The sequence below is a fragment of the Oxyura jamaicensis genome, chromosome 7 (genome assembly GCF_011077185.1).
Source record: "Oxyura jamaicensis isolate SHBP4307 breed ruddy duck chromosome 7, BPBGC_Ojam_1.0, whole genome shotgun sequence".
NCBI classification, from domain to species: Eukaryota; Metazoa; Chordata; class Aves; order Anseriformes; family Anatidae; genus Oxyura; species Oxyura jamaicensis.
The window spans coordinates 28,350,596-28,375,265 of record NC_048899.1 but is presented as its reverse complement, the minus strand read 5'-3'; the positions used below and the strand labels follow the sequence as shown (position 1 = coordinate 28,375,265).

General features: G+C 46.4%; 1 protein-coding gene across 18 annotated transcripts in view; it reads left to right on the top strand.

The window, feature by feature from the left end:
* Positions 1-24,670, top strand: part of BIN1 (bridging integrator 1) — a 93,444-nt gene that overhangs the window by 40,022 nt on the left and 28,752 nt on the right. For 5 of the 18 annotated variants that reach the window (XM_035331041.1, XM_035331039.1, XM_035331047.1 and 2 more), the window contains exons 3-11: positions 4,935-4,989; positions 5,392-5,486; positions 7,462-7,557; positions 11,575-11,682; positions 13,942-14,034; positions 18,116-18,201; positions 19,885-19,960; positions 21,737-21,819; positions 24,473-24,523. In XM_035331041.1, the coding sequence (XP_035186932.1) occupies positions 4,935-4,989; positions 5,392-5,486; positions 7,462-7,557; positions 11,575-11,682; positions 13,942-14,034; positions 18,116-18,201; positions 19,885-19,960; positions 21,737-21,819; positions 24,473-24,523 (743 nt within the window). The remainder of the gene's footprint in view (positions 1-4,934; positions 4,990-5,391; positions 5,487-7,461; positions 7,558-11,574; positions 11,683-13,941; positions 14,035-18,115; positions 18,202-19,884; positions 19,961-21,736; positions 21,820-24,472; positions 24,524-24,670) is intronic. The other 13 variants (XM_035331044.1, XM_035331056.1, XM_035331049.1 and 10 more) reach the window with 5 other exon arrangements.

Sequence of the window (24,670 nt, the reverse complement as noted above, 5' to 3'; positions counted from 1 at the left end):
AAGAGACCTGCTGCAAAGCTGTGGCACCTGAGATGTGCCAAGCACTGGCTTCTCTTCCCCTGCACTTGAAATGCTCCCGGGAGGGAGTGAGCGAGGGGGAGGCTGGTAGCAGCCCTTACACCTGGCACCGCCTCGTGTTCCTGCCTGGCACAGCCTCTGGGTTTGATACCTTCGGGAGCCGTCACTCGCGTGGAAGTTCTGGGTTTGTTTACAGCATTTCACAACAAGCGCCCGAGAGAGAAGCTGCTGCTGGCATGGGCTGCACCATCACTGCCCCTGCTTCGCAGTGCTCGGCTCAGCCTCGGTGCAGGCAGCACAGCTCTGGGTATCCCTGCGGGGTGCCGGGTTTAATCTTTGCTCTCACAATGTAGGTTTGGCTGTGGATGCTACACCTAAAACCTTGTTTATGGGCAGAGAGGAAGCACGCCATGTACATAAGTAAATCCAACAACGTATGGTTTGTAAAACTGAAATCATTATTTAGTCCAAACTGAATTGTTAGAGAAAAAGAATGCAGTTAAAACAGTGACATGCTTCACTTCTACACATCTTCCTGGTGTTGTGCTCGCCCTTCCGCTGCTCCTCTGGGTCTGAAGGTCAGTGTTTGTTCTGGCGGTGGTGGGGTGCTGGAGTGAGCCGTCAGCATCTGAAGTCCTGCACTGTCAGCAGTATAATGCTCATCTTGACAGTTTCATCATTCTCTTTCTAGGATCTGATTGGCGACATTTTTGTATGTTTTCCAAAGTGCCTTTGAGCCATATCCTATGTCTTAATTTCTCAAGTCCTCTGCTATCCTTAGAGACCTGTATTCCTCTCATGTGAGTCTTGTTATGAGACTCATAACTCATGCAACATAGAATAACTGCTTGTTACTGCTATCTATAAAAAAATACACAAAGAAAAAAAATAATAAAAAAACAACACGAGAAATGCTTATAGCTGTACCACACAAAGGTAACTAAAAGTAAAGCAAAGCAGCCATAAATACCAAGTCAATTGGACAAATTTTCGTCACAGCTAAGCCAAGCAAAACAAAGTTAAAGGCTGGCCAAGAAAAGTTCAGACAGAGCAAGATTGATGCCTCAGTTCTGAGGCTTTGCAAATTCAGTGCAAAGCCTGTGGCCTGTTGCAGAGATGGCCATACTTTATTGCAGGGTTACAGGACATCTGGCACAATGCCCAGAATTGCTAATTCATGTGCAGAGCTATCAAGATCTGACTTGCAGCATTGGGAAAGCTGGGACACTCTCCTCTTCTGCCCTGTGATAAGGAGCCGTGGCAGTCTGCTGGGCCCTCTGTGCTTGCCTCCTTGCTTAAGAGAGTGAGGGGTGAGAAGCATCATCTTGAACAGTTGTCTGCTGTTGTAAAAATAATTGGCACGAAATCTATTCTTTAGAAGTCAGGAGAGAATGTTTTTGGAAACTTGTCTTCTACCAAGAAACAGCTCTACTGAGAATTACACACATAAATAGTGCTGGGTGAAAGGTGTTATAAATTAAACACACACACACTCCCCCAATAAAACAAGAAGTCCCCAAAATACTTTTGTGTTTTTCTTTCACTGAGTTATAAGTAATACGTAATTCATTTGGGCTTTGAAGAGAGCTCTTCCAGCTGCCTCAGTATAGCTCTTCTGTGTTTAAATATGCACCTTCCTGCACGTACAGCCCTTCATGTTATACCTGGCTGTGTTTGTTACAGGCTCACAGGGTTGCATTACACTGCGATTGCAAGCATGGCAGTATGACATTTCTTTCCCGAACATCTTTAGGGCCAACCATACTCTATAACTTGGCCTGCACACCCTTAGACCTTCTGTTCTTTGATAACTGGGAGCTATATTCGTTTTTCAGATTCCAGTTTCACTCTCTTGTCTACTTTTACTTCTAAAGCATCTTCTGTATGTGCACTCAAGGGTACAGAAAGCTTCTGTTCTGTACAGCATTTGACCGTGCCTAACGACTTTGTGAGCTGTTTATGCAGAGTTGTGGCTGTTCGTGACAGCCTGCTTTAGCCTGAAGAAAGCAGGTGCTGCACACACGGAGAGAAAGCATTTGCCAGAGTTTCTTGGGAAAGCATTCATGTTTAAAACAATGAAGAGAAACCCTTGTGGCAGCGAGGGAGGGAGCTGCTGCATTGAGGGCAAGAAATAAAACAATGGAAATGCCAAAAAGAGACTTGGAGGGAAACTCCAGGTACAAGCCAGCCAGGTGTCTAGGAGAGCTGGGGTTCTTGGGCAAAACTGATAGTTGGGCCTCTCTTTGAGTTGTTCTGCTTACAGATCTTACAGGCTATGAAGACCATTCAGTGTCTTTGCAGGCTAAGTACGTTGAAAGTAAACCCCATAGCCCTGGAGAGCCTTCAGCAAGGGCTGACTGAAAAGACCCCTGTGGTTACAGGGTACAGCACTGCATACCGGCTGATGGCACTACCTGGGCATGGCTGTAATTGCACAGTCCAGTATTTGGGCCCCGACTTGCAGTTTTTTCAGGTGACCTATCTAAAAATCTGCCCTTGTTGATTTGATGCTCAACTACAGTGCCAGTCGACCTCTCAGAGGTCCTTTTGTTACCCTTATTTTGGGCCTGGTGTTGAGTCTTGAAGAGTCCCAGGGCGGGGGTTCTCTCATATGCTGCTGTGTCAGGACTCAGGCATGTATGGGCACAATTTTAAAGGTGGTTTCTGATTTCAGGTGCCATAATTTTCATTCACAGTTTAAGATGCTGCAGTCCCCAAGAGTGTGGCAGGCAGGTTCCCTGTCTGTGGCAGGAGGACCTTCCCTGCCTCTGAGTTTTTGATAACCTCAAAGTTGTGTGTTTGAATTGAGTGATTCTTAAAAGCAACACAGCTGCAGGGTGAAAACGTGTAGAACTGAGGGGTTTTGCATGGTAGTTTCTTCTGTGCCATTTCTTTTTCTGATGTGACAGCTGACCTTGCTAATTCCAGTCTGTGGTTTCTAGTGTGGACCCATTCTAGGCAAAGACATCACTGCTTTTCTCTAAGCCCTTCTTGCTTGCTGTTTTGGCCACAAACAAACTCATACTACTGCTTGTCAGCTCAGCCTCCCTGATGTTCCTCTGTGCATTTGATTACTGGCATCTCATCCCTGGTGGTTTCTGATTGCACCACGAGGAAGTTTCATCTGCCCAGGTTTCCCCATTGACCTTAAGCCACTAAAGATCTCTACCTTTGCCTTCTTGTATTCTAAGGCCTCCTAGGACTTTTGCAGCAGATATGGTCACCCTTTCCTTTTGTGCTCTCTTTGGGTCACCTTCCAATGCTTCTCCATCCAACTAGGAGTCTGGCTTCCTTTTATAAAGGCAGTCAGCTCTTTGCCATCCCTCGTTTCCTTTGTTGATGTCAGTAGGAAATGAACAAATGTGAATTCATCCAAACTTTTGAGGCAAGGAACTTACATCAGGTGTAGTGTTTGGAAGCAGATGGATTTCTCCACAAAGACATGCTAGCACTGCCACCTCAACAGCTGGGCAGATTTAGCCTCTGCTTAGAGAGCACAGCTGCACCGAGAGCCCAGAGGATCAGGGCATGAGCTCGGTTGAGGGAAGAGGTGGCTGAGTGGTGGGGAAGGCTGATGGGAAACGTCTGCTTGTAAAGCTGCTAGCTCTGAGGCAGCTGTCGAAGAAGTCCTGTGAGCTCCCTGTCTCCAGAGTTGTCTTCAGCTGTCAAAATTAGTTGTGCTGGAGGCCCCCCCATGGGACAAACTGGGAAGGAAAGGTAGGCATGGCAGCAGGCTGTGAGGAAGGGGTGAGATGTAGCTGTTGCTTTCCTGTGTCCTTGTTTTTACAGCTACTTTGGGAAATGGTGAGGATCCAGTGAGATCCCACAGGGGAAGGGAAATCCTTTTATAACAGAGATCTCTGCCTTTCAAACTTTTCTGTATTCCTTGAACACCCCAGCAGTTGTATCTGTATAGGTGGTCTTCCGTGTTTGCTCCTTCTCATGCTTTGACATCCTCTATGGTGGTGTTGGTCGAATTCTCAGGTCTTTCTGTTGTTCTCTTTCATTTTTGATTGTATAATATCACTGTCTGGATTTGGGAATGTTTCCCTGTCTGGTTTGTACCACTGTCAATGACATTGCAGGGTAGAGGGGACACGGACCTGGCTGTGCTTATCCTGCAGTGGGAGAGTGGTTGGATGGGGAGGGCACGCATGGTTGTGCGTCTGAGCCAACTTTGCTGTAAGAAGTTCCGTGACCTTTTCAATCTGGGTTCTTGTGCTGTACTTCTCTGCGTAGTCTCAAGGCTCAAACAGTCAAAACTCAGCCTAGCTTCTGGTTTTAAGCCTTTGATCCATAGTGTGAGGTCTGATGCTGGCCACACCTCCACAGTTTGGCTAAAAAAAAAGATTGATCCTGTATTTGCAAGCCCTGAAGTTTAAACAGGATGTTTGAGCAGGTCAGAGGCCTCGTACCTACTTTGCACTGGGCTTTGGGTTTGCCCAGTGTTGTAGGAAAAAGTGGTGAGCTAAACTGCTCCCAAACCAGTTCAAAATAAGACAATTACATTTATCTCCCATATCCTACAGACACCCTTCAGTTACACTTGTTGCAAAGACCTACTAGCCCTTGGCTTACAAACTAATTGTCTTTTGAACACTGCCTAGTTGCCCGTATGAAATTAAAATATTAAAGCTGGCTCTGCTGTGAAGAGCAAATCACACTTTACCCACATCAAATTGCTCAGTAGTTTGGTGATATTGTTGGCCAAACATGCATGCAGGTCACCAGCTGTGGACCTACGAAGAAGGTTGGAGGGCTGTGTGGTTTCCCTGTTAATATTTGTTTAGGCTGGTTACAGTGCTGATGTTTAGCATATCTGCAAGATGATTTTTCTTTCTTTAGAAATGTTGGACTCCTCCCTCTTACACTGTCTTTGTATGGAAGGATAACTGGTGGTTTTCTTATTTTCACAGTCAGAAGGTACGAGGCTGCAGAAGGATCTCCGAACTTACTTGGCTTCTGTAAAAGGTAAGATCAGTATATGCAGAAAACTGTTTCTGCTCAAGACTTACCTGTGCAGCGAGGCTTTTGCAGCCATCCCCTTTCTGGTGTTTCCTATCCCAAGGCAGGAGTTTTAAGGAAAGGTCCGCCTTGTCTGGGTGGGGGATCTCTCAGAATCCTTCAGGATTTGCTGAGGTGGGATGGGGTTGTGCTTTAATGCCAGGCTGGTGTGAACACAGAGGATTTGATGTGACTGCATCCTTTCTCCCTCTGGTTACCTTCCTTTTCTGTGTTATCCAGGGGCAGACATTCCATAAGGAACAGCCTAGCATTTGTTGTAACCCATTCAACATCTCCTGTGTCCCCGTTCCTCAGGATAAGGGCTGAAGCGTTTCCGTGTTTCTGAGGCAGTTACCTCTTCTTTCCTAGCTATGCATGAGGCCTCCAAGAAGCTGACGGAGTGTTTGCAGGAAGTTTATGAGCCGGATTGGCCTGGGAGAGATGACACAAATAAGATAGCAGAGGTAAGACTCAGCCCAGGATGTGGGCTAACCAGGCTTGGTCTGTCAGAGGAGATGGGCTTGGGAAGCTGTGTCTGTGAGCTAAATTCCTTCAGACACACAGCTTTACAGCAGTAATCAGAGAGACAAACTCAGTGTTGGGAATAAGGGAAAGCTGAAGGGATGTGGCCTGTATTTTTGTCTGTGTGGGGCACTGTTCCCAGGTGCTTGAGTGGTGCAAAGAGCCCTGTACTTACGTCCACAAGCAACTTTGTTCTCTCAACGGTGGCTAAAAAGGGCCAGGGGATGCCAAAGAGAGTCTGTAATAGAATCAACTGGATATATTGTTCATGCTTCATTCAAGAGGAATGGAAACCTAAAATCTATGCCCAAATCACGGTCAGACCAGCCAGCCATTGTGTAGCTGCAGTCACCCTCCTACTCACAGCAGTACCGCTAGCTGCCATATCTTGCTTGCCATCTTGTTTGTCTGAGCCATATTTCACCCCAACCTGCTGTTTTCATCCCTCGGTGAGGTGATGCCTGTCCAACTTGCCCAGGTGTTTTCTGTAGAGCTTAGGGCACAGCCTGTCATTTGACAGCTTGGATGCCCCTTGGCTTGTGTGCGCGGTGGGTCCAGCTGGAAGCAGACACCCTCTGCTCTCTTGCTCAGCTGTTCAGCTGAGCAGCAGCTGTGGTAATTCAGCTCTGTGGATCCATCTGCCATGAGGCTGCAGGACTGGGCTTATCTGCAGCTGTTCATGGTGTTGGAGCAGTGGGGAAGGCATAGGGAGAAAAGCAGGAGAAGGATTCTTCCCTTTCCTCTTCTTTCCCTGCAGAATTCTCACATGAAATAACATTTACGTCTTACCCAAGAAATACTGACTTCAAAGCAGATAGATCAAACAAAACCTGAACGTTTCCAGGTCAATTCTTTCATTAACATGGAAACTTTCCATTATGAAGTGGTGTTGCAGTAAATAACAAAGTTGTAATTCAACTGGTTTGGTTTCACATTCTTTGTTGTCCTTGTTTCTTACTGAGCTGCTGTGTTGCTTCCTGGGAGACTGTCCCATCAAAGAACTTGAGCCAGAGAACTCAAGAGAAACATGAGTCCTGACAAGTGCCTGCAGCTATTCTGAGGGTCTGCAGGAATATTTCCAGCCACCATCTCCCCATTTAATGCCTTTCTCTCATCTGGGAAAAGAGGAGTGGGAGATGAGAGCTATTCCTGACAAAAAACAAACAAACAAACAAAAAAACCAACCAACAACAACCAAACCAAACCAACCAACCAACAACAACAGCAACAACAAAAAAAACCACCCTGAAATTCCACCACATAGAGGACTTTTTTTTCTCGACTAGTTTAGTCAAAACTTTTTGACCAGGTGGGAAAAGGGGAGGGAGTGACAATTTCCACCTAATCCAGGGTGTTGATGGAAAGTTAACGTGGCTGAGAAAAGATGAAGTATGCCCAGGGTGGGGGTACAAGCCTTGAACACAACCTCCATGGAGCCAGGTGGTGTGAGGGCTGAAGAGTGCTACAATAGCTTTCTGCTATTCATAATCTTTCAGAAAGCTATGTTAGAGTGAAGGAGAAAATGGTGCCCAGTGGTGTCAGATGTCCCATTTTTGTGGCTGCTGGAGGAAGGGGTCTTGGAGGAGGAGGTGAAGGCAGCCTGACATCCATCTTCCATTCTGCCTTATGGACTTGGACTAGCACAGTAGAGGAACAGACAAGCCCTCAAAGGAAGGCTCACAAAGGGTGCTGTGTCCATGGAGAGGTTGCCTGAATTAGCAGCATCAGGCTTTCTTTTCTGTATCTACATTTCTGCCATGTTTTCAATTAACTTTTCTGCTCCTTAGTTTTTCCTAAGAAATGACTATTTCTTAAGAGCTCTGGGGACTGAAATTGTTATCTGTAGCACTCACTGAGACAGGCATGAATGCAGAGCTCTGTGCTTTTAACAGTTTGCTCATTACTTTTGTTTTTCAGAACAATGACCTCCTCTGGACGGATTTCCATCAGAAGCTGGTGGATCAGGCGCTTCTGACCATGGATACTTACCTTGGCCAATTTCCAGATATTAAAGTAAGATTCTCCTTAAGCCTTTTGATCTAGAGTCACAGCAGATGATGACCCATAAGAATCAGTTCCTTGCATCCCCATGTTCTTTATGGGGATGTGTGTGCTGTGCTGTTGCACACTTTGCTTTTAGAGCAGCCAAGATCTTTGCATTCCTGGTTCACGTGAAAATGCCATGTTGTCCTTTGGGCTTGAAGTGACAGAGTGAAGAATCCAGGGGAAGGACGCTGATGAAAAACCATCAGTACAAAACTAGAGGATCCATACAAAATCCTGCTGTGTCACAGTGCAGGAGGGTAGTGTCAGCAACAGCTCACAAGCTCTCAGTTTCTCTTTTCAGTCCTTTGTTGTGGCTTTTTTTTAAAAAACTTCCCTGTAAGTACAATGTGTTGAGGAAGCAATTAGTGGCAAATGTGCTTTATAGGTAGAGGCTGGTGTGGAAGGCAGATTTCTGTGTTCCCTGAAGTCCTGCCGCACGTATTATCAGCTCTTTGCCAGGAAGGGGAATGCTGAATGTATGTCTTTTGGAGAGAGGTCGTATCCAAGGACCTGGGTTTGAATGATGTCCTGTAGGTTCCCCTTCCGCTGTTGTCATCTTTCCATTCGTTTTGAGAAGGTTATGCAGGAAATGTCTTCGCCATATGGAAGTGCTAGTAATGATATCACCATATGGGAAGTATCAGCTTGGCTTCTTCCCAGTGAAAACAACCCTTTCCCCACCACATGGCTCTTAAAACGTTTGTCAATATTTGTTGCTCCAGGAGGCTCCTGCTGTATCAAAGCAGGGCAGGTCACAGGCTTGAAAATAAGCCCTGAACAGCAGTGTCATTGTCTCCTGGGGCTCCTTGGTTTTGCTTCATTTTTCCAGCCTCCTCTGTTCCTGGAAGTTCGAGGTGGGGAAGGGTGAAGAGGCTTGCTGTTGATTTCAACCCGCTGAAGGCTGTATGTAGTGCTGATCACAGCCCATAGCGTGAGCCTGTTCAGAGGCTTGTGCACTGCTTCTTTAGCAGAAGGTTTTATTTCAGGCTCTCTGTAGACTCAGACTTCTGCGCTGCTTCTGACTAGTTTTTTACCAGCGTTTTGTGGTTGTGCACTAGGTAACCTCAGTGTCACATTTCTTCCGTGCTTATTACTGATATCGCGTTCTCAGTCTTCAGGTGATACTCTAGAAAATGGGAAGTTAAAGCACTTCTGTGCACAATTGAAACAAATGCTTTAGAGAGAGCACTGCTCACCTATACCTTTCCTCCTAAAATGAGTGAGAATTTGTCTTTCTGTTGGTTCCTACAGTAAGATATGGATATATTTCACTGAGTTGGCCATTTGTTTAATTTTTTCATTGGTAAGAATTTGAAAAAGTCAATATGGTTTTTGGTAGTTCAGATGGATGTCTTGTTCTCCTTATCACAGAGTGGTGAGAAGTGCTCAGATCCAGTTTGGTTTCTTTGACTGGTAGAAGCAACCGTTAGACTGTTGTTGAGAGTTGAAGCCAAACTTCAACAAGTTTGTACAGTTGTACGAAAGTATAGTTTGGCTTCAAGTAAGGAACTAAAGTTATTGAGGGTGGCATGCAAGAAAGAGAAAACAGCCATATGTAATTAATAGAATACTTTGGTGTTTTTTTGTTGTTGTGGTAATAGTTTTCTGGCTTGTGTTGTCTGCAAAAACAAACTTTCCTTCCCCTGGAATTCTGGTATTAAAATGATGAGAAAAAATGATTTATGGAGAGAAGATGATTTTAACTGAATTATGTGAAAGCCTGATTTTTGTTAATGGCCCAGTAATTCAAATGTGTGACAAGTTAGATCATGCATGTTGTTTCTTAAATTCTAACACATTCTGAATCTTCTTTTGCTGAAGAAAGCTGGAAAAGTTCCCTTGAATTTTTTGGACCTCCAACAGGATCCACAGCAGGAATGTGAAAACACAGTATTCCTTTAGTAAAGAATTTAAGTTAAAGGGAAACATTTTTCAAGTTTGGCAGGGGGGAGTGAACAAATCCTCTCTGTCTTTTCTAACTTGAGGAATGGGAACACAAAAAGTACTTTATCTGTTCTTTGTGGGTCAGTATCTGTAGCTTCCGGGAATAGGACTCTTGTATAATCAATAAAGATTTCAGAGTGAATTTTTGATTGGGGTTGCAGAGCACACCATGAGGGTACAGGTCTCTGCAGTGAGCTCAGGGAAGGTGAACCCTAACCTGAGTTCTGAGTAGCTGTGGAACTGGCAAATATTTATCTTCCACCGAACCTGATGGCGCTGTTTCTACTAGGCTTGAAAGCAAGCATCAGTAAGGATCTATTTATTTATCTATTTTAAATGGAGGTTCAAATTAAGAGGAATATATTGCAAAGGAATAAAACATCTTTGAGTTTGGCTTTTGCCATTAGGTGGTGGTGGTCAGACGCAGCTCTCCTGGAGAGCACCTCCGGGAGGGCAGCTCTCCTGGAGTCATACAAGGGAACTACATACAAGTGGATGTTTGCCTTGTGACAGCGATGGGCAAAACCCCTCTAAACTCCAGCTGTCTCTGCCAGCCTGACGTAAGGGAAATATTCATTCCCTTCGATCCCAGATCTGGAGCGTGTGAAAGATGCATTAGCTCACATCTTGGAGACTTCAATGCTGCTGGAAGCCCCCTCCTACATCTGTCTCTGTGCCCAGCTGGCAGCATTTCCCAGGAGGGCAGCCAGCCCCCACGGTATTGGGAGGTGTCTTCTACAGCCCCTGGCTGAGGAGTGGCTCGGCTTCTTCGTGATTCCTCTCCTGGAGCGAGCTGAGCACTCTGAAATCAGGCTGGTGTGCGTGCGGCTGAGATCCTGCAGATCCTCGGTGACTCACACGGAGCTGCACCAGCGTTTGCTGAAAGCGCAGAGGAGCATGTGTGGGAGACGTGCAAACTGGTCCCAGCTGCTCTGGCAGAAAGATCAGCCCTGAGCGTGGTTTTGCAGTTTTATCTGCAGGAGCCTCGGGAGAGGAGACCACCTCTCCTTGCCAAGTGCAGGGGGGGGGAGTCTGCTTTTGCAAGTAAATCCCAGTGCTGATTCTTCAGTTTCTCTGAGTTGTGTGGTTAATTAGAAACCCTTCTGGCTCCTTTCTGTGTCATTTTTGTTCAAGTTCTCCAGTCTGTCTCTAGGCTGCAGATCACTGACACTGGACCAGGCTCTCTGAGCTGGGTTACGCTGGGAAGCCCAGTGCTCCTACCCAGATCGGCCGGGGTGTCTGTAGAAAGCACAGGGGGCATGGGTCTCAGAGGGATTGGTGGTTCTTAAAACAAGGCTGCCCGGTGGGTCTGAGCCTCCATGAGGTGAAACTGATGGGCGAGAGGGCCTGAGGGCACCTCAGGAGAGGAGGGGTGACAGAGGTATCACAGAGTAACAGGCCACAGCCGTGATGCTCTGAGGTCTGGATTCTCACCCATGGACTAGGAAGGATCCTTTTCCTGAGCTGTTGCCTGGTACGCAACTGGCTCCTTCCTTGCCTTTGTCGCAGCTTGGGACAAATGGTGGATGTTGTATATTTGTGATACAGTGCCACAGCTTCTCCTTCACACTTCTCTTTCATAATAGCTAGTTGTAATGGGCCACTGGCTGTGACTGTGGTCACATCAGCTGATAAACACAGTGCTTCTGTCTGGATCTGCAGTTGCAGGGTCTGAAATGCTGTCCTAGGCATATCCTGAGCATGTGGAGGAGTGTTTCTGCTGTGCTGGCAGTGACGCTTTCTTGTGTTCAGCTTCATCTTTTGAGTTTCTGCATGCACTAGGGCTGTGAGCTGGTTAGCTAGAGACTGGCTGCGACCCTCGGGAAAATGAAAAAGCAGAGGCTTAGGTGAGGCTAAATGAAAAATGGGAAAAATCCTCTCTGGGCAGCTTGTGTGGGGTATCCAGTGGGTGTCCCTGTGCAGGCAGAGCATGCAGTGCTGTACGAGTTGGGTGGAGCTGAGGCGAGGGTGCTCCTGACAGTCTTTGTGGTTTTGGCTGCCGGGTAAGATTTTCATGACTCTTTTCTCCATCTTTTGTAGTCTCGTATAGCAAAGCGAGGAAGGAAGCTCGTGGATTACGACAGCGCCAGACACCACTTTGAAGCCCTGCAAACTGCAAAGAAGAAGGACGAAACTAAAATTGCAAAGGTAAAGCAAGCAAGAGAGGATGTGCAACTCTCCTTTCATTTTGGGGAGGTCTGCTTTTGCTTAGTGAGCAGGTGTAAAGCACACCTGTACCTCTCTGCTGGGTGTGCTTTGTTCAGAGACATATTGTGAACTGGTGGGGTTTGACTAGCTATTTTCTTCTCACCTGTTTAATTCTCCTAGAAGGCATGACGTGTTCTGGTGTCTTAGTTCACACCCACCATCATCAGCCAGCATCTGTCAGCAGCCAAGGCCTAGGCGTGTTTTTCCTCAGATGCTACAGGACCAGTAACCTCTGTCAAAAAAGCATGTTCGCCTCTGGGGAAGCAAAGGCTTGTAGTGCCACAGCAAAATTTTCCAGTTTGTCTGCTTTTTGGGACTCTGTCTCCCCATCGTAGATCAGCAGTGATAGTAAGTGTGAGTGTTGCTTGAAGTTGGTGGTATTTGTGAAGTTCTATAATGTTCTAGGATGGAGGCCTTTAAGAGAGAGAGTTACAAGTTTATTGGTGCAAATGCACCCTGTGCTCTTGATGACTCTGTTCTGTCATCTGCTGACCACAATTACTAGAAAATAAGTAAGGCCGAAAGCAGGAAAGCTAGAATTTTGTCTTGCTAAGGCATGGCTTCCTTCATTCTAGTGAGCAACATGACCCAGTGTTAATTCTGGGGCGTGCCCAACACACAAGTGCAGAATTTATTTTTTAATTAAAGTAAATTTCATTAGAAATAGAATTTAGGTTATCTTTTAATTGTAGCTGAAGAAAGGTGGTAATGCTAACCTTGTTCTAGAGGAAGCTCGTAGTTTTAGGATAGCCCAGAAAATGAGCTGTGGATTACTCCTTTACCCTGAGTGGATTTGAACCCACATCCTCCACACCACAGGACAGATCTTGACATGACAAGTCTAGTGGTTGGGAGACACCTCTCATTTCTCTTTAATATAGACTGTGGCACATCAGGACTCTTGGGGATAGAGGAGTGCAGGGGAAAAAAAAAGAGCCTGAGCCTCTTTAATCTTTTAACAAGGCTGAGAAGGGTTGTCATCGTTTGCTTTGCAATTATTTCAGGTAGGAAGGATTTAGGCTATGTTGGAATCAATAGTATGTCTCTGACATGGAAGGAATAAGGATGCTTCTCTTTCCCCAAGCAAAAAAAATCTGCATTTACTAGCCAACTGACAAGTAATTTTATTTTTAAGCTGCCGGTCATCAGTCATCTGCTCTCCTGGTGCATGCACTGTGATTAACCCTGGCAAACAAGGAGGGGAAGGATTGATGGCTCAGGTGTCATTGCATTATTTGTGTCTTTGTGGTTGTGTATTCAAGGCATGAGGCCCACAACAGACTTGTGTTGTCTGTTGAAAGCCATACTTCAGTGTGTTCACGAGTGAGAGCAGAATTTCCATGGGATGTGATATTATTTTTGGTGTGTGCCTCTGGGATCTTTGCTGCAGTGGCACTGGTGTTTGTAAGAATTCATTTGCTCAGGTTGGTAGCTGGTGATCTGCACCCAAGAGGCTGGCCCTTGTCATCGCTGCGCTCACCCATGTTGCCCCAACTGCTCACATAAGATGTGTTTTTATCAGGGGATGTTTTGTTGTTGCTCTTTACTATTTTCTTCATGCATTAACTATGGTTTGGAAAGTGAAGTGTTGAGCATACAATCATGAACTGACTTGAATGATGTTTCACAGTATTATAGTAATACAAACAGCATTGTGAATACTTTTGGGGGTTATGCAGTCTCTTTTTCTCTTCTCTTCTAATTTACAGTGTTCTTTTCCCACCCAGGACTCCCACCACTTACTGCTAAACTCACAACCTGCCATTAAATTAAAGTGCTGCAGACATTCAGCTGTTGCATGCAAATAATTGCAATGGTTAATTAATCCTGACCTCTCTCCAAGGAGCTCCCACTTCACAGTCATGACTCGGAGTAGGGTTGTCTGTGTGCTAGGTCACTAACAACTATTATCTGTTGCTCTTTGCAGCTGCCCGGCTGGCCTACAGTATCCAAACCCACACTGGAGCATTAATTACTGCTAAACTTGGCATGCTTCAAAGGATTCATAACCAATCAGTCCCAGGATATTTTTTTTTCTCTTGCCTTGGTGACACTGGTTTGGTCCAGCTTCTAAATACAGTCTCTGTTGTGGTTTTAATTTTTTTTTAATCCTAAAATATATATATATATGTATATGTTTGTCTCTCTCTTGTTCTCTATTTTTTTCTCTTTTCACTCAAACATGCTCCCTCCCCCCAGCCTGTTTCACTGCTTGAGAAAGCTGCGCCTCAGTGGTGTCAAGGGAAGCTCCAAGCTCACCTCGTTGCGCAAACTAATCTGCTCCGAAATCAGGTGACTGCTGATCTACCTGCCTCTAACCCTGCATGCGCTATTTCGGGCTCTAGACTGTACTGTGCAACTAATCTCTAGGCAATGTTCACTCTAGCCCCTTCTGTTAGTATGTCCTTGGTACTCCTGAGCCACAGCGGACACTCTGAAATCGCTGACCTGTGGCTGAAGCTGTGCCTGCCCTATTGATTTCTAACCAGGTGTGGTAATGCTCGGCTGTTGTTCTCTCCCCATAAAGTGAAATGGGGATGAAGAAAGGCTCTGGAGTAATGCCAACGCGGAGGGGATGTAGCATAGTTCTGCCAGTTATTCCTTACCACACCTGTGGTGAAATACAAGTTTCTGAAATTGTCACTGGCCTGGCTCTGCTAGCCCAAAAGAGCCCTTTCCAGGTACACAGGGGTTCGGTCTGCATAGGAGAGGAGGAACCAGAGCAGGGAATTCGCACCCCTCGTTAGAGATATGAACAGCTCCAGGTTGAGGTCACGAAAGCTCGTACAAAAGCTTGTACTTTTTAACATTCTTTATCAGTGAGTGCATTGGTGTTTGGAAACATAATTGGTCTCACCGTATAAAGCACCTGGGATTTTCACAGTCAGTTTATGATGGAAGATCAGGGAAAATACTATGTTAACATATAAATAAAGCCTGGGAATGAATAGCTGTGAGCAGCCCTGCTTAGGATGCATAGCAAAGTGAGGAAATAAGTATTCATTCTTGACTGAAGGGAGAAGGACATTTGACAGGCTTTCTGAGGCTTTTCCTGTGCCTTGACTGTGCTGGAAATGATCCATTTGGTTGTGGATCTTGACTGATCTGTTTGCCTGGTGGTCATTTTGGAGGACTAGAAAGCAGGTGCAGGATGTTTCTCAAGCCACATGCAAATAACTCAGGTCTTGGTCATTCTTTATCTTTTCAAACTGGCTGGAGTGATTGGGGGAAATACCACCTCCCACACACTACCTGCAGAAGCAGTACCCATGAGGGCTCCCTCATGCATCGCATTGTGATCTGAGGGTGCTATGAGTCAGCTGGTAATTTCTCTCTACTGGCTGACTTTGCCCCAAAGCAGATAACAAGGATGTATGTAATCTTTCTAGCAGCTGTATTGTGGGAGCTTTAATCTCCTGCTAAGTGGCATTAGTATTTTCACTCACCCTGTAAAATCAATTTAAGTCCTCCTTTAAGTGTTTCCTCTTGTATTCCTTAAATAATAGTATTGCTAACCTCAAATTTTTGTTTCTAATTGTGTGAGGCTTTTTTTTTAAAAAAAATTTGATTTGGACTAACCTAAAAATCTAAGGAGGAAGATCAGTTTGTATTCTGAACCTGTGGGTTTCCCAGCTTTTCTTCTCAAACACCAGCAGGCAGAGGGTTTAAAAAAAGAAAGCTTCAGTCTTTGTATTCACATGACTGTAAGACTGAAGGTGTTAATGGCAACCCTAAATTTCATTAAGCTCATGGGAAAAGCAGGAGGGCTGATGACACTGCATTTATTGAAGAGCTTCAGAACATTAAGCCTAACAAAATTTCCTTCTATGTACCAGCAGCTGTGTTGCTGTCTCTTGTCTGATAATTCCTATTACTATATAACCTTCAAGCAAAAACGGGGTCAGCAAGACTTATTTTTAATGCCAAAAAAAAAAAAAAGAAAAAGAAAAAGTCCCTCCCTCTGGTGTTCAGACTGCTGGCTTTTTGGGCCTTTCGCAGATACTAGCAACAACAACAAAAATACAGGGGCGTTCCTGTAGTCTCCTGGGAGGTTTGCTGTTGTGAGCTCTCAGTTACAAATTCTGGTGACTGTGCTTTTTGAAACAAAGAGGGAAATAGCTTAGAACAGCAAATTCCTGACTTTTTGCTAGGCATCCCTGAAATGCTGACTTCAGACCAGAAAGCAATATCCTTGGTGCTGTAGTGACAACGGAGCAGTGTCTCTGTGTACAGGGGAGAGCCAACGAGTTGGGCCCAGGGCTCTGATCCCTTTGAGGGAAGAGGCAGCACTGGCTGGGACTGATGGGGCTGGCGTGGGGTGCCCAGCTGTCCTTACCCCTGCCTTGTGGATTGCTGGTTCCTACAGCTGCTTTAGAGTGAACGTTGCCTCTTGCTGACTTCGCCTTTGCCTCAGGATGTCACAGTATTGACACGTTGCTTTCTAGGTTCTTTGGCCTTCTGAACAGGTAAATGAGAGAGGGAAAGACTTACTAATGGTCAACATATCTGAAAAACTGAGCATTCAATGGTGCCTCATATCCCAGCTATCCCGTCTCCTGGGTTGGTTGTGGTTCCAGTCTATAGTGGAAGCTAGTACAAGATAAAACCGAAGGTTGGACTGGGATTTTTTTTTCTCTTCCTTTAAAATGGCTGCATTGGAAACATTTGGTCATGGAGGGATTTTAAGGCAGAAGGAGTCTTTGTGATTATCAGCTCTGATCCAGCGTAAACTGTGTCTCCATTTAAACGGACTTTTTGTTTGTTTGGTGCAAACTCTCTCAAAGTGATGGGTTTTGCAACAAGTGCAACAAATCCAGGGATTTCTGGATGGCAACATCCTGATCCCTTCTCCCCATACCTGTTCCTACACGGACTGCTTAAATTTTCAAGACCTAATTGTGGTGTCTTTTTCTGGGGGAAAGAGTCTTCTGATCTTGAGTACAAAGAGCCTTTGGCAGCGATGAGCGGTGCCACTCTGAAAGGTGAAGCTAGCTGGAAATTAGGAGCTTCTGTGGCTGGCTCCTAAGTCGGATGAAAGATGGAGAATTTAAGGATCCTACACAACACTGTGAGGAACAGGACTCTGAACTCCACAATGTTTTTAAGTCCTTTCTCCTATCAGTCCTGTCTTTACACAGACCTGGCATTAAGGAGCAGCAAGTTGTGGATTTATTTAGTTAAGATGGTGCAAAGAAGATAAAATTTCATTTCATAGAAGGGGTGAGAATCTAACTGGTGGTGCGAAGAGAGACCTGGTCCCTAGTGGCTTGCTGGCTCTTCGGAGCGTGTTGTGACATTCCTGCTGTTGCCACACATGAAGGTAGGCACTGGTGCTGAGTTTCCTGCTAAGAAGCATCACCAAGTGGACATGCAGGAGTTTGCTGTCCTGCATCCAGCTGCAGGGGAGTGCTGTGCTGTTGCAAACTAGAGAATGTAAACATTTTATTTAGCAAGCTTGCAGTTTTAAGTCAGTGCACTGAAAACAGGGAAGAGGCCATCCAGGATTGATATGGGAAGGGGAATGTGCATGTTGCTGATGCTTGCTGTCAGCAACAGAAGCCAGGTTCATCATTTCTGTCTCTGAAATGCACCAGAATTCACGTGTCGTTGTTGGGGTCTGTCAGAGTCTGTGTCAAATGGATCAGATCAAATTTAAACTCTTTGGAAGTAAGAGGTTCTGTATGAGGGATATTTCCTTTGGTGTTGGTAGTCAGCAGCCACCCCGGGGTTTCTCTTGTATTAGGCCTTCACCAATAAGAGTATGTGAGGCTGCTGAGACCAAGACCTGCTGCTCCAGCCTAGCCTGCTGCTGGCACAACTTATGCTTTGTTTCCCTCCTTGCTTTCTCTGCTTTGCTTTGTGAGAGAGATGTATCAGTGAAGGAGGCAGACCTCTTCCCTTCCCAAGAAGAGGCAGTGCTTTGGCACAACCTTACCTCCCTATCGAGGGAGGTCTCTTCTTCAGTGCCATTTGGGATAGGTTTCATCTCTTTCAGAGATCCAACATGGGTCAGGGCCCTCTCAGTCTTCATCTGTGTCCAAACTGGAGGCTGAACTGCCTGACCAGCTCCACTCAGTTTTGGGAGCCAGGGAAGTTTGTAGGACTTAAAATATGGTAGTGGATGTTTGAATTCTCTTCTGAGTATCCAGACAGGGAAATCCATTGAGAGAAACCCTGAGGGCAGTGCAGGCAAGTTTAAGGGGCATCAGCTCACTTGTGCAACCCTGGTTCCTGGGAGACTCATTTGGAATGGGGACTACCCCGTGCCAGAATCTTGCTTGTTCTCCCAGCAAAGTCAAGAGTTACAGTTAGCTCAGCCCTTCAGGGTACTTGTATGTGCTGGAGCTTACTCTCTTCCTTCTCTGTTATTAAGGCTGAAGAAGAGTTAGTAAAGGCTCAGAAGGTGTTTGAAGAGATGAACGTTGATCTGCAGGAGGAGCTGCCTTCACTATGGAATAGGTGAGTGCTGGAAATTTTCCCAAGGGCTGGTTGGAAGGACGCAAAGACCTCGCACTGTTCCACGGACCTTCCTGTATCACTGTGCTCAGCTTGGGCTGGGTTTCTGAATCATCTCAGAGAGTCTGTCCTAAGATTCCCCCCACCTGGGTTCACCTTGGTCTTTCTTCACTTTGTTTCAAGATCCTAATGACAAACTCTTTTACCACGAAGAGAAATGGTGTTTCCCCACCAACTCTGTCCACTTCTCCCAGGCATTGCCCTAGCTTCTGCTTTGGACATCAGACAGTGCAGGCTGGGTACTTCAGCTGGCTGATGAAAAGCCTGAGAGGTTTATACAGTGACAGTGGTTGGAGAGGGCTAGGAGGTGGTGCCTTGCTCACTTGTGTCTCACCATGTAAGCTTATGAGCACTCAATGAAGCAGCAGGTTTTAAACAACAGGGAAGGTGAGAGGGCAGGTGGGATGTCATCTGTGAATGCTGCTTCCAGGTTAGGGCAGTTGGGTGAACAAAGCCAGGGGAAAGGATCCTGGTGGTGACTGCCTTCTCAATCCCATAAAATGTGCTCCTGGCTGTGTGGCACAGGACCTAGTGAAGAACTAGTGGTTACAGCTGTCCTCCTGTGGTGCTCTATTTAACAAAACGTAGCTTGGGTTGAAAAAAGATGGAAGACCTGATAGATCAGGGTTTTGCCACACCAGTGATTATGACGATAAAAAGGGGAGAGGAGAAGCAGACTAACTAACAGGTAGCTTGGAGGATGAACTGGAGTGGACTAGGAGCTGATGTATAGGGAAGGCAAGCCAAATCCTCGTCTCAGTTCCCTATTTTTAAATACAATGACCATATCTGGGTTGGCAGTGCTAGTCTGGGGGAAATGAAGAGAGTGGGCAGCAGCAGAGTGGGGAGCAAAGTGCTGATATCTGCCCTCACCCCTCTTTTCCTCCCAGCCTGGGCTGTTTGCATGCAGCAGCATGCAGGCCTGCTGAGGAAGCAGTTGGGAGGGATGCAGACATTTTGGTGGCTACATGTGTGGAATGGTGATGCTGCTGGCCTTTGAGGGAAGAGAGTGTCTCACTCCTGCTGTTGCTCCTCCAGCTGGGCACTGGGAACTGTTGGCAGGCTGGATAGAGGAAGCAAGGAAGCAGGCAGCTGTGGGGATTTTGAAGTGCCACAGGTTGTTCACAGGCTCCTGCTGTCCGGCTGATCCTTTTGCATTCCTGTTGCTCTCTGTGCATATCCTGTGCTTTCTTACTCTTCTGCCCTTAGAAGCAGAGTTCACACTTTTTGTTCTTCCCCTGGTGCTGAGGGACTTTGGAGTGACTTAATCTCTGTCCTGCCAGTTCCCTCAGCTTTCCCCACACTCCATCACAACTTCCATCATTTTGCTTTCTATCGCCCTGCCACTAGTGTGTGCTCCCTCCCACCTCCTGCACCTCCCTATCCCTTTTGCCAGCACAAATTACAAATTCAGATCCTACCCTACCTGGCCTCCTCCTGGCCTTTGCTCCACCACCCCTTCCACACTTCTTTGCTGCCATTCTCTTCCAGCATGTGCCAGGCCTGACAGAGTCAAGCTCAAATGGGGAATGGTGGGTGGGAGATAGCAGGTGAGGCAGAGCTGAAAGCTTTTGGGAGAGCATGGTGTCCATTAAGTTCTTCTTTCTCTTGTTTTTCATTTGGCAGTCGTGTTGGTTTTTACGTCAACACATTCCAGAGTATAGCAGGCCTAGAAGAAAACTTCCATAAAGAAATGAGCAAGGTAAGACAATTAACAGCTTGGCCTACTAATGCACCCTGTTCTCTCATCACTGCTATTTGAAAAACCTGAATGATATGGCTGGAGTAGAAACCATTTACCCCATATTAGAGCAAAATGTTAACACTCAGACTTTTTCAAGCAACGTGGGGGAGGGTTTGTCTGAGTTAGTAACGTGAAGGGATGGAGTAAGGGCATAGAGGGTTGAGTACCACTGCATGCTGCAGGGAATTTGTGTCACTTTGCTCATTTGAAGATCCACAGAGGGGAGGAGAGCCACTTTCAGGCCTATCTTGCTCCCTTTTCTAGTTCTTCCAGAATCTGGATCTGTAACCTATAACCAAGCCATCTCAGCCTGGCATCTGTTTGCAAAAGAAAGCATCTGAATGCTTAGCATGGCTCTTGCATGGGCTGCCTGGTGGTCATGGGCTGGGAATCAGGCAGTAAGCAGTGTCATAACCTGGTGGCAGGCTGGATTTGGGTGGTGTGCCAGCACACAGCAGAGACCTCAGAAATAGGCTGTGGGAAATGCTCCCATTGCCACTTTCCTTTAGAGGTACGTTTCTATTGTTAGTTACTTCTCCTAAAAACTCAGTAAGTCTTGTGTTCCTTAGGTCTATACGCTGCTCCTAACACATGCATGCTCTCTGTAAATGTTAGCGAGCAAATGAGAGTCCATCTGGAAAACTCTTGTATTCCTCCCTCCCCAATGTCATCCTAACAACAAGACAGCCGCTAAGCAACCAGCAACTTTATAGTCATTCAATTCCCAGCAGCCAGGGGCCCACTGCCTTGGTGTAATGCATCAGTTTGGAGCCCTGCTGACACTTCATGGGACCTTTCCAGTTAATGGCCTGCACTTCTCCACTGGGGAATGAACGTATCGTAGGGAGGATTATTATAATTATCAGTCTGCTGTTAAGTTACATTCAGCAAAACATGGGAAAGATGCCTGCTAGAAAGGAATTCTGCTCTTGTGTCATGTCTTGGATTTTTCTTACCCTGTGACTTTTGTGTGAGAGCAGGCCTTTAGCTTTGTTCCATGAAAGCCATCTGTTTCTTATTACTGCACTAGCATCCAATTAACTGCTGGTGTTGCCGGCACGATGCCTCTGACATTGACTGCATTGGATCCCTCCTCCTACCGATGATAAATCTGGCATCTCATCTTGTTTGTGAATTGGCTGTTTCAGAACAGGACTGTCCAGGGTGAATATTTCAGCCTTTGGTGTTGGGAAAATTTTAACCCCTGATACTGCATTTCTTCCAAGAGATCCAGGTCCTGCCTAAACCTGGATGGCCCAGGCAGCCTGCGAGGTGAAGGCTTGCTGTTGACTTGGTAGTTCTGTAGTTGCCTGTAGTTCTGCATTTTAAATGCATATCCCAGGTTCATAAGGAGGTATAAGGAGCAACTTTGGCTACAAATCTAGAGTGGAGCTTCAGTCCCAGTAAACAAAAGACCCTCAGATGAACACTCGGCCCGCTACTGCAGTAGTACCTGGCAGCACACAAGTTGGGGCGGGTGACACAGAAGCAAAGAGGATGGTGTCTTAGGAAGACAGAGCATTCCCACGAGGTGCCAGCAGCTCTTCAGTAGTCTGAATGTAGGGTTCTTTACCCTATGGAGGAGTGGAAACAGATCTAGGGCTGTTTTCTCATGGGACAGATGACTGCACAAGTCAGTGCTTGGTCAGCCTGCCTTGGCCAGTGCAGGCTCTCTGCTGGCACTTGGGGCTCTCTTCTCATTCTTTTTCTCTCTTTCGTTTTTGTATTTTGCAGTTGAACCAAAACCTCCATGATGTCCTGCTGGGTCTAGACAAGCAGTATTCAGGCAATGCCTTTCCCATTAAAGCACAGCCCAGGTGAGTAACTGTGGGAGCAATGTCTTTCCCTCAGCAGGGGAGGAGGGACGGGGGGTCTCTGCTAGGGTATTGAAACCTGCATGGTGCCACCTGAAGAGTGATTTGACTGTCTGCCCATAGCCAGCCTTGAGAATCCCTAGAGGATATCCATGATTGCACTTGGGGCTGGGAGACACAATGCAATACCTCCTACCTTCGTAGGACAGCGACTGGAGGCCACAGCTTTCACTATTTGCTGATATTTAGGCAACCGACTCACCTCTGCTGTTTTTAAAAGTCGAATTCCATAAACCAACGCTGTAACAGTGAGCTTCTTTTCCTTCTGAGTCTGGTTGCCCAGCACCTGTCCTGTTCTTTCCTTCAAAAGCTTCCCCCACATACCTGTAGCTTGTGAGCTAGAGGACCCAAGAGCCCATTTGTTTTCCAACCTCCTCCAAACTTGTTCACTATAGCCCCGTGTCCCTCCTGTGCACCAAACTAAGGTGTGTTGCCTGTATGTGTTATGGATGTAGTTGCAGTCTCATTAATATGAGGCTTTCCAATCTCAGAGCACTTCCAATCTGTGTGTATGCAAGGAGTGTGTGTCCTCCAGTACTTTAGTTTTCTTTGCTCAGCTGGGTCCGGTCCATTTAGGTTAACTGCAAAGCTGCACATTCTCTAGCACTGAGAGGGGAGGGAGAGGTCAGGCTGTGGATGAGGCTGCAGCTGGCTCCCATCCAAATGTGTGAGTGATGAAACAATGTAGGGCTCTGGCTTCCAGCTGCCACTAATCCCACATACGGGGTGAGCAGGAGCACAACCCAGGTCCCCAGTTGGTGTATTGATGGAGGGAGGAGGTGAAGTCAGCGTGAAGTAAGGGCAAGCTGCGGTCTGAGTGCACTGATTTGGAAGGGCTAGATGAGCTGTTGACACCTCTGTGCTCCCTTGTCTCTCCTCCCAGTTTAACCTCTTGTTACATTCATGCATAGACAACTTTTTTTTTTTTGGGTCTCATTCTGGCTGTGTGTGTGGTGTTTGCCAAAGAGGAAATTTGAATCAAATTTGGCCCCTGAATTTTGGGTTGCTAATCCCAAATTCCCAAGATGCTAGTAGCAATGCATCTTGTGAAGAAAGCGTCTTTCCTCCAAAGTCAGCACATGGTGCCTGTTGATCCCCACCACCACGAGTGAAGCTTGATGCAGGAGGCCACGGTGCCAGTCCTCTTGTGCCATGCACCATGTTGTTGCTGATGGCAGCATCCAGTGGGGCATTTGGAAGAGGATGAGGTAACAGGACGGATGAAGGCCAGAGCCATTACTTTGCCAGCTCCTTCCTCCTCCTGCCTTTCTTGCTCAAGTAAGTGATGGCAGGCTGTAGTGACAGCTGGGCCCAGACATGCTGCTCTGGCATGAAGTTTCCGGCCTGAAAGAGTTTCCAATGAATTAATTAGATTTTCTCATGACTTCTGCCCCACAGACTGCTAGTCTCATGTGGGGAGGTAATAGGTGTCTCAGTTGCAGTTCTGTGCTCTTTGGTGAAGAGACTAGTTGGCCCTAAAAAAAAGAACAAAAACCCAAGTGCCTACACAGAGGATCCTACGTAGGTAGCAGTTTGAGTGCTGCTGCATCACCTGCTCAAACCTCAGCTGAGAGGACGGACCTGTCCCAAAACAACTGCGATACCCCTGAGTGAAGTGGAACAGGATATTGTAGGAGGATGTGTCCAAGGTCTGCCAGGACTGTAAGTGTTTTGCAGGGATCAGGAAATGCCATGAGGCACTTGTGTCTCTCCTCCACATCTGGCCTCTCGCTGTGGTTCAGGGCTGGGGCAGTGTGTGCAGGAGGAAATATCCCTCACTGATCTGACTGCCCGTGGTGGCCTGGGGTAGGAGCAGATGCTTCCCTCATCCTTCTTTGCTGGGCAGAGGATTGGAGATGGGTACAATGGCAGGAAATGAACGAGGAGGTGTGAGAAGAGATGCAATTATCCTCATATATCACTATGGCTGACAAACCTGATGCTGGCTGCGTAGTACAGATGCATTTCAGGAAACTTTAGAGACGTTTGGATTTTGTTTCTGAAAGAGTTTGAACATTCAGGGTTGTCAGATACCTAGAAAACCTAGGAGGCCTGTAGTATTATCCTAATATAATTGGACAAATTGGAAAAAAACATAATAGGAAAACTGCTGATTAGGTTCCAAATTAAGACTGATGCACAGATGGCACAAAGGAGAATGGGGAGCTTGCTTCTTGTGTACCAGCATTTACAAGGGCGAGTGAGGAGCTGCAATTACCTGTGAGGGGGAAAAAAAGCACCAGTGTCACTGCTGATCTATGCAGTTTCTTTTTTATTCTTATCCATGTGCACCCTAGCCCCATATTCCAAGGAACAGGGACAAATCTAGTTTGTTAACATACCTGCAAATCTTTGACAGGCACAAACAGTCCTCTCCCACCCTCTCCAAAGGCCAAAGCTTTGTAGGAAGCAAGGGAAGAGTGTGTTTGTGTGTTCTCCCGTGTGTATTTGTGAGAGTACGAGAGGAGCGCGTGCCATCTGGATTGCTGTGGGTTTCGTGGCACCAAGTGAATGAACGCTCGGAGGCTTAACTTTTCCTCGCTGGTTTGGCTGTGCCATCCTGTAACGGAAATGATTTACATGCCGTCCTCAACAGAAAGAAAACTAAACTGTTCGCCAGGCTGAGGAAAAAGATGAGCAGGTACCGGTACGGAGAGCAGCATTTCGATCCGTGTTTGATTTAGTTCCTAAAACTGGAGAGGCTGTTGCTGGACTCTAACAGCCTGGCACGTGTTAACCCTGTGATGGGAGAGGGGTCCTATGCATGATGTGTGTTCATGGCCTGCTGGGTCCT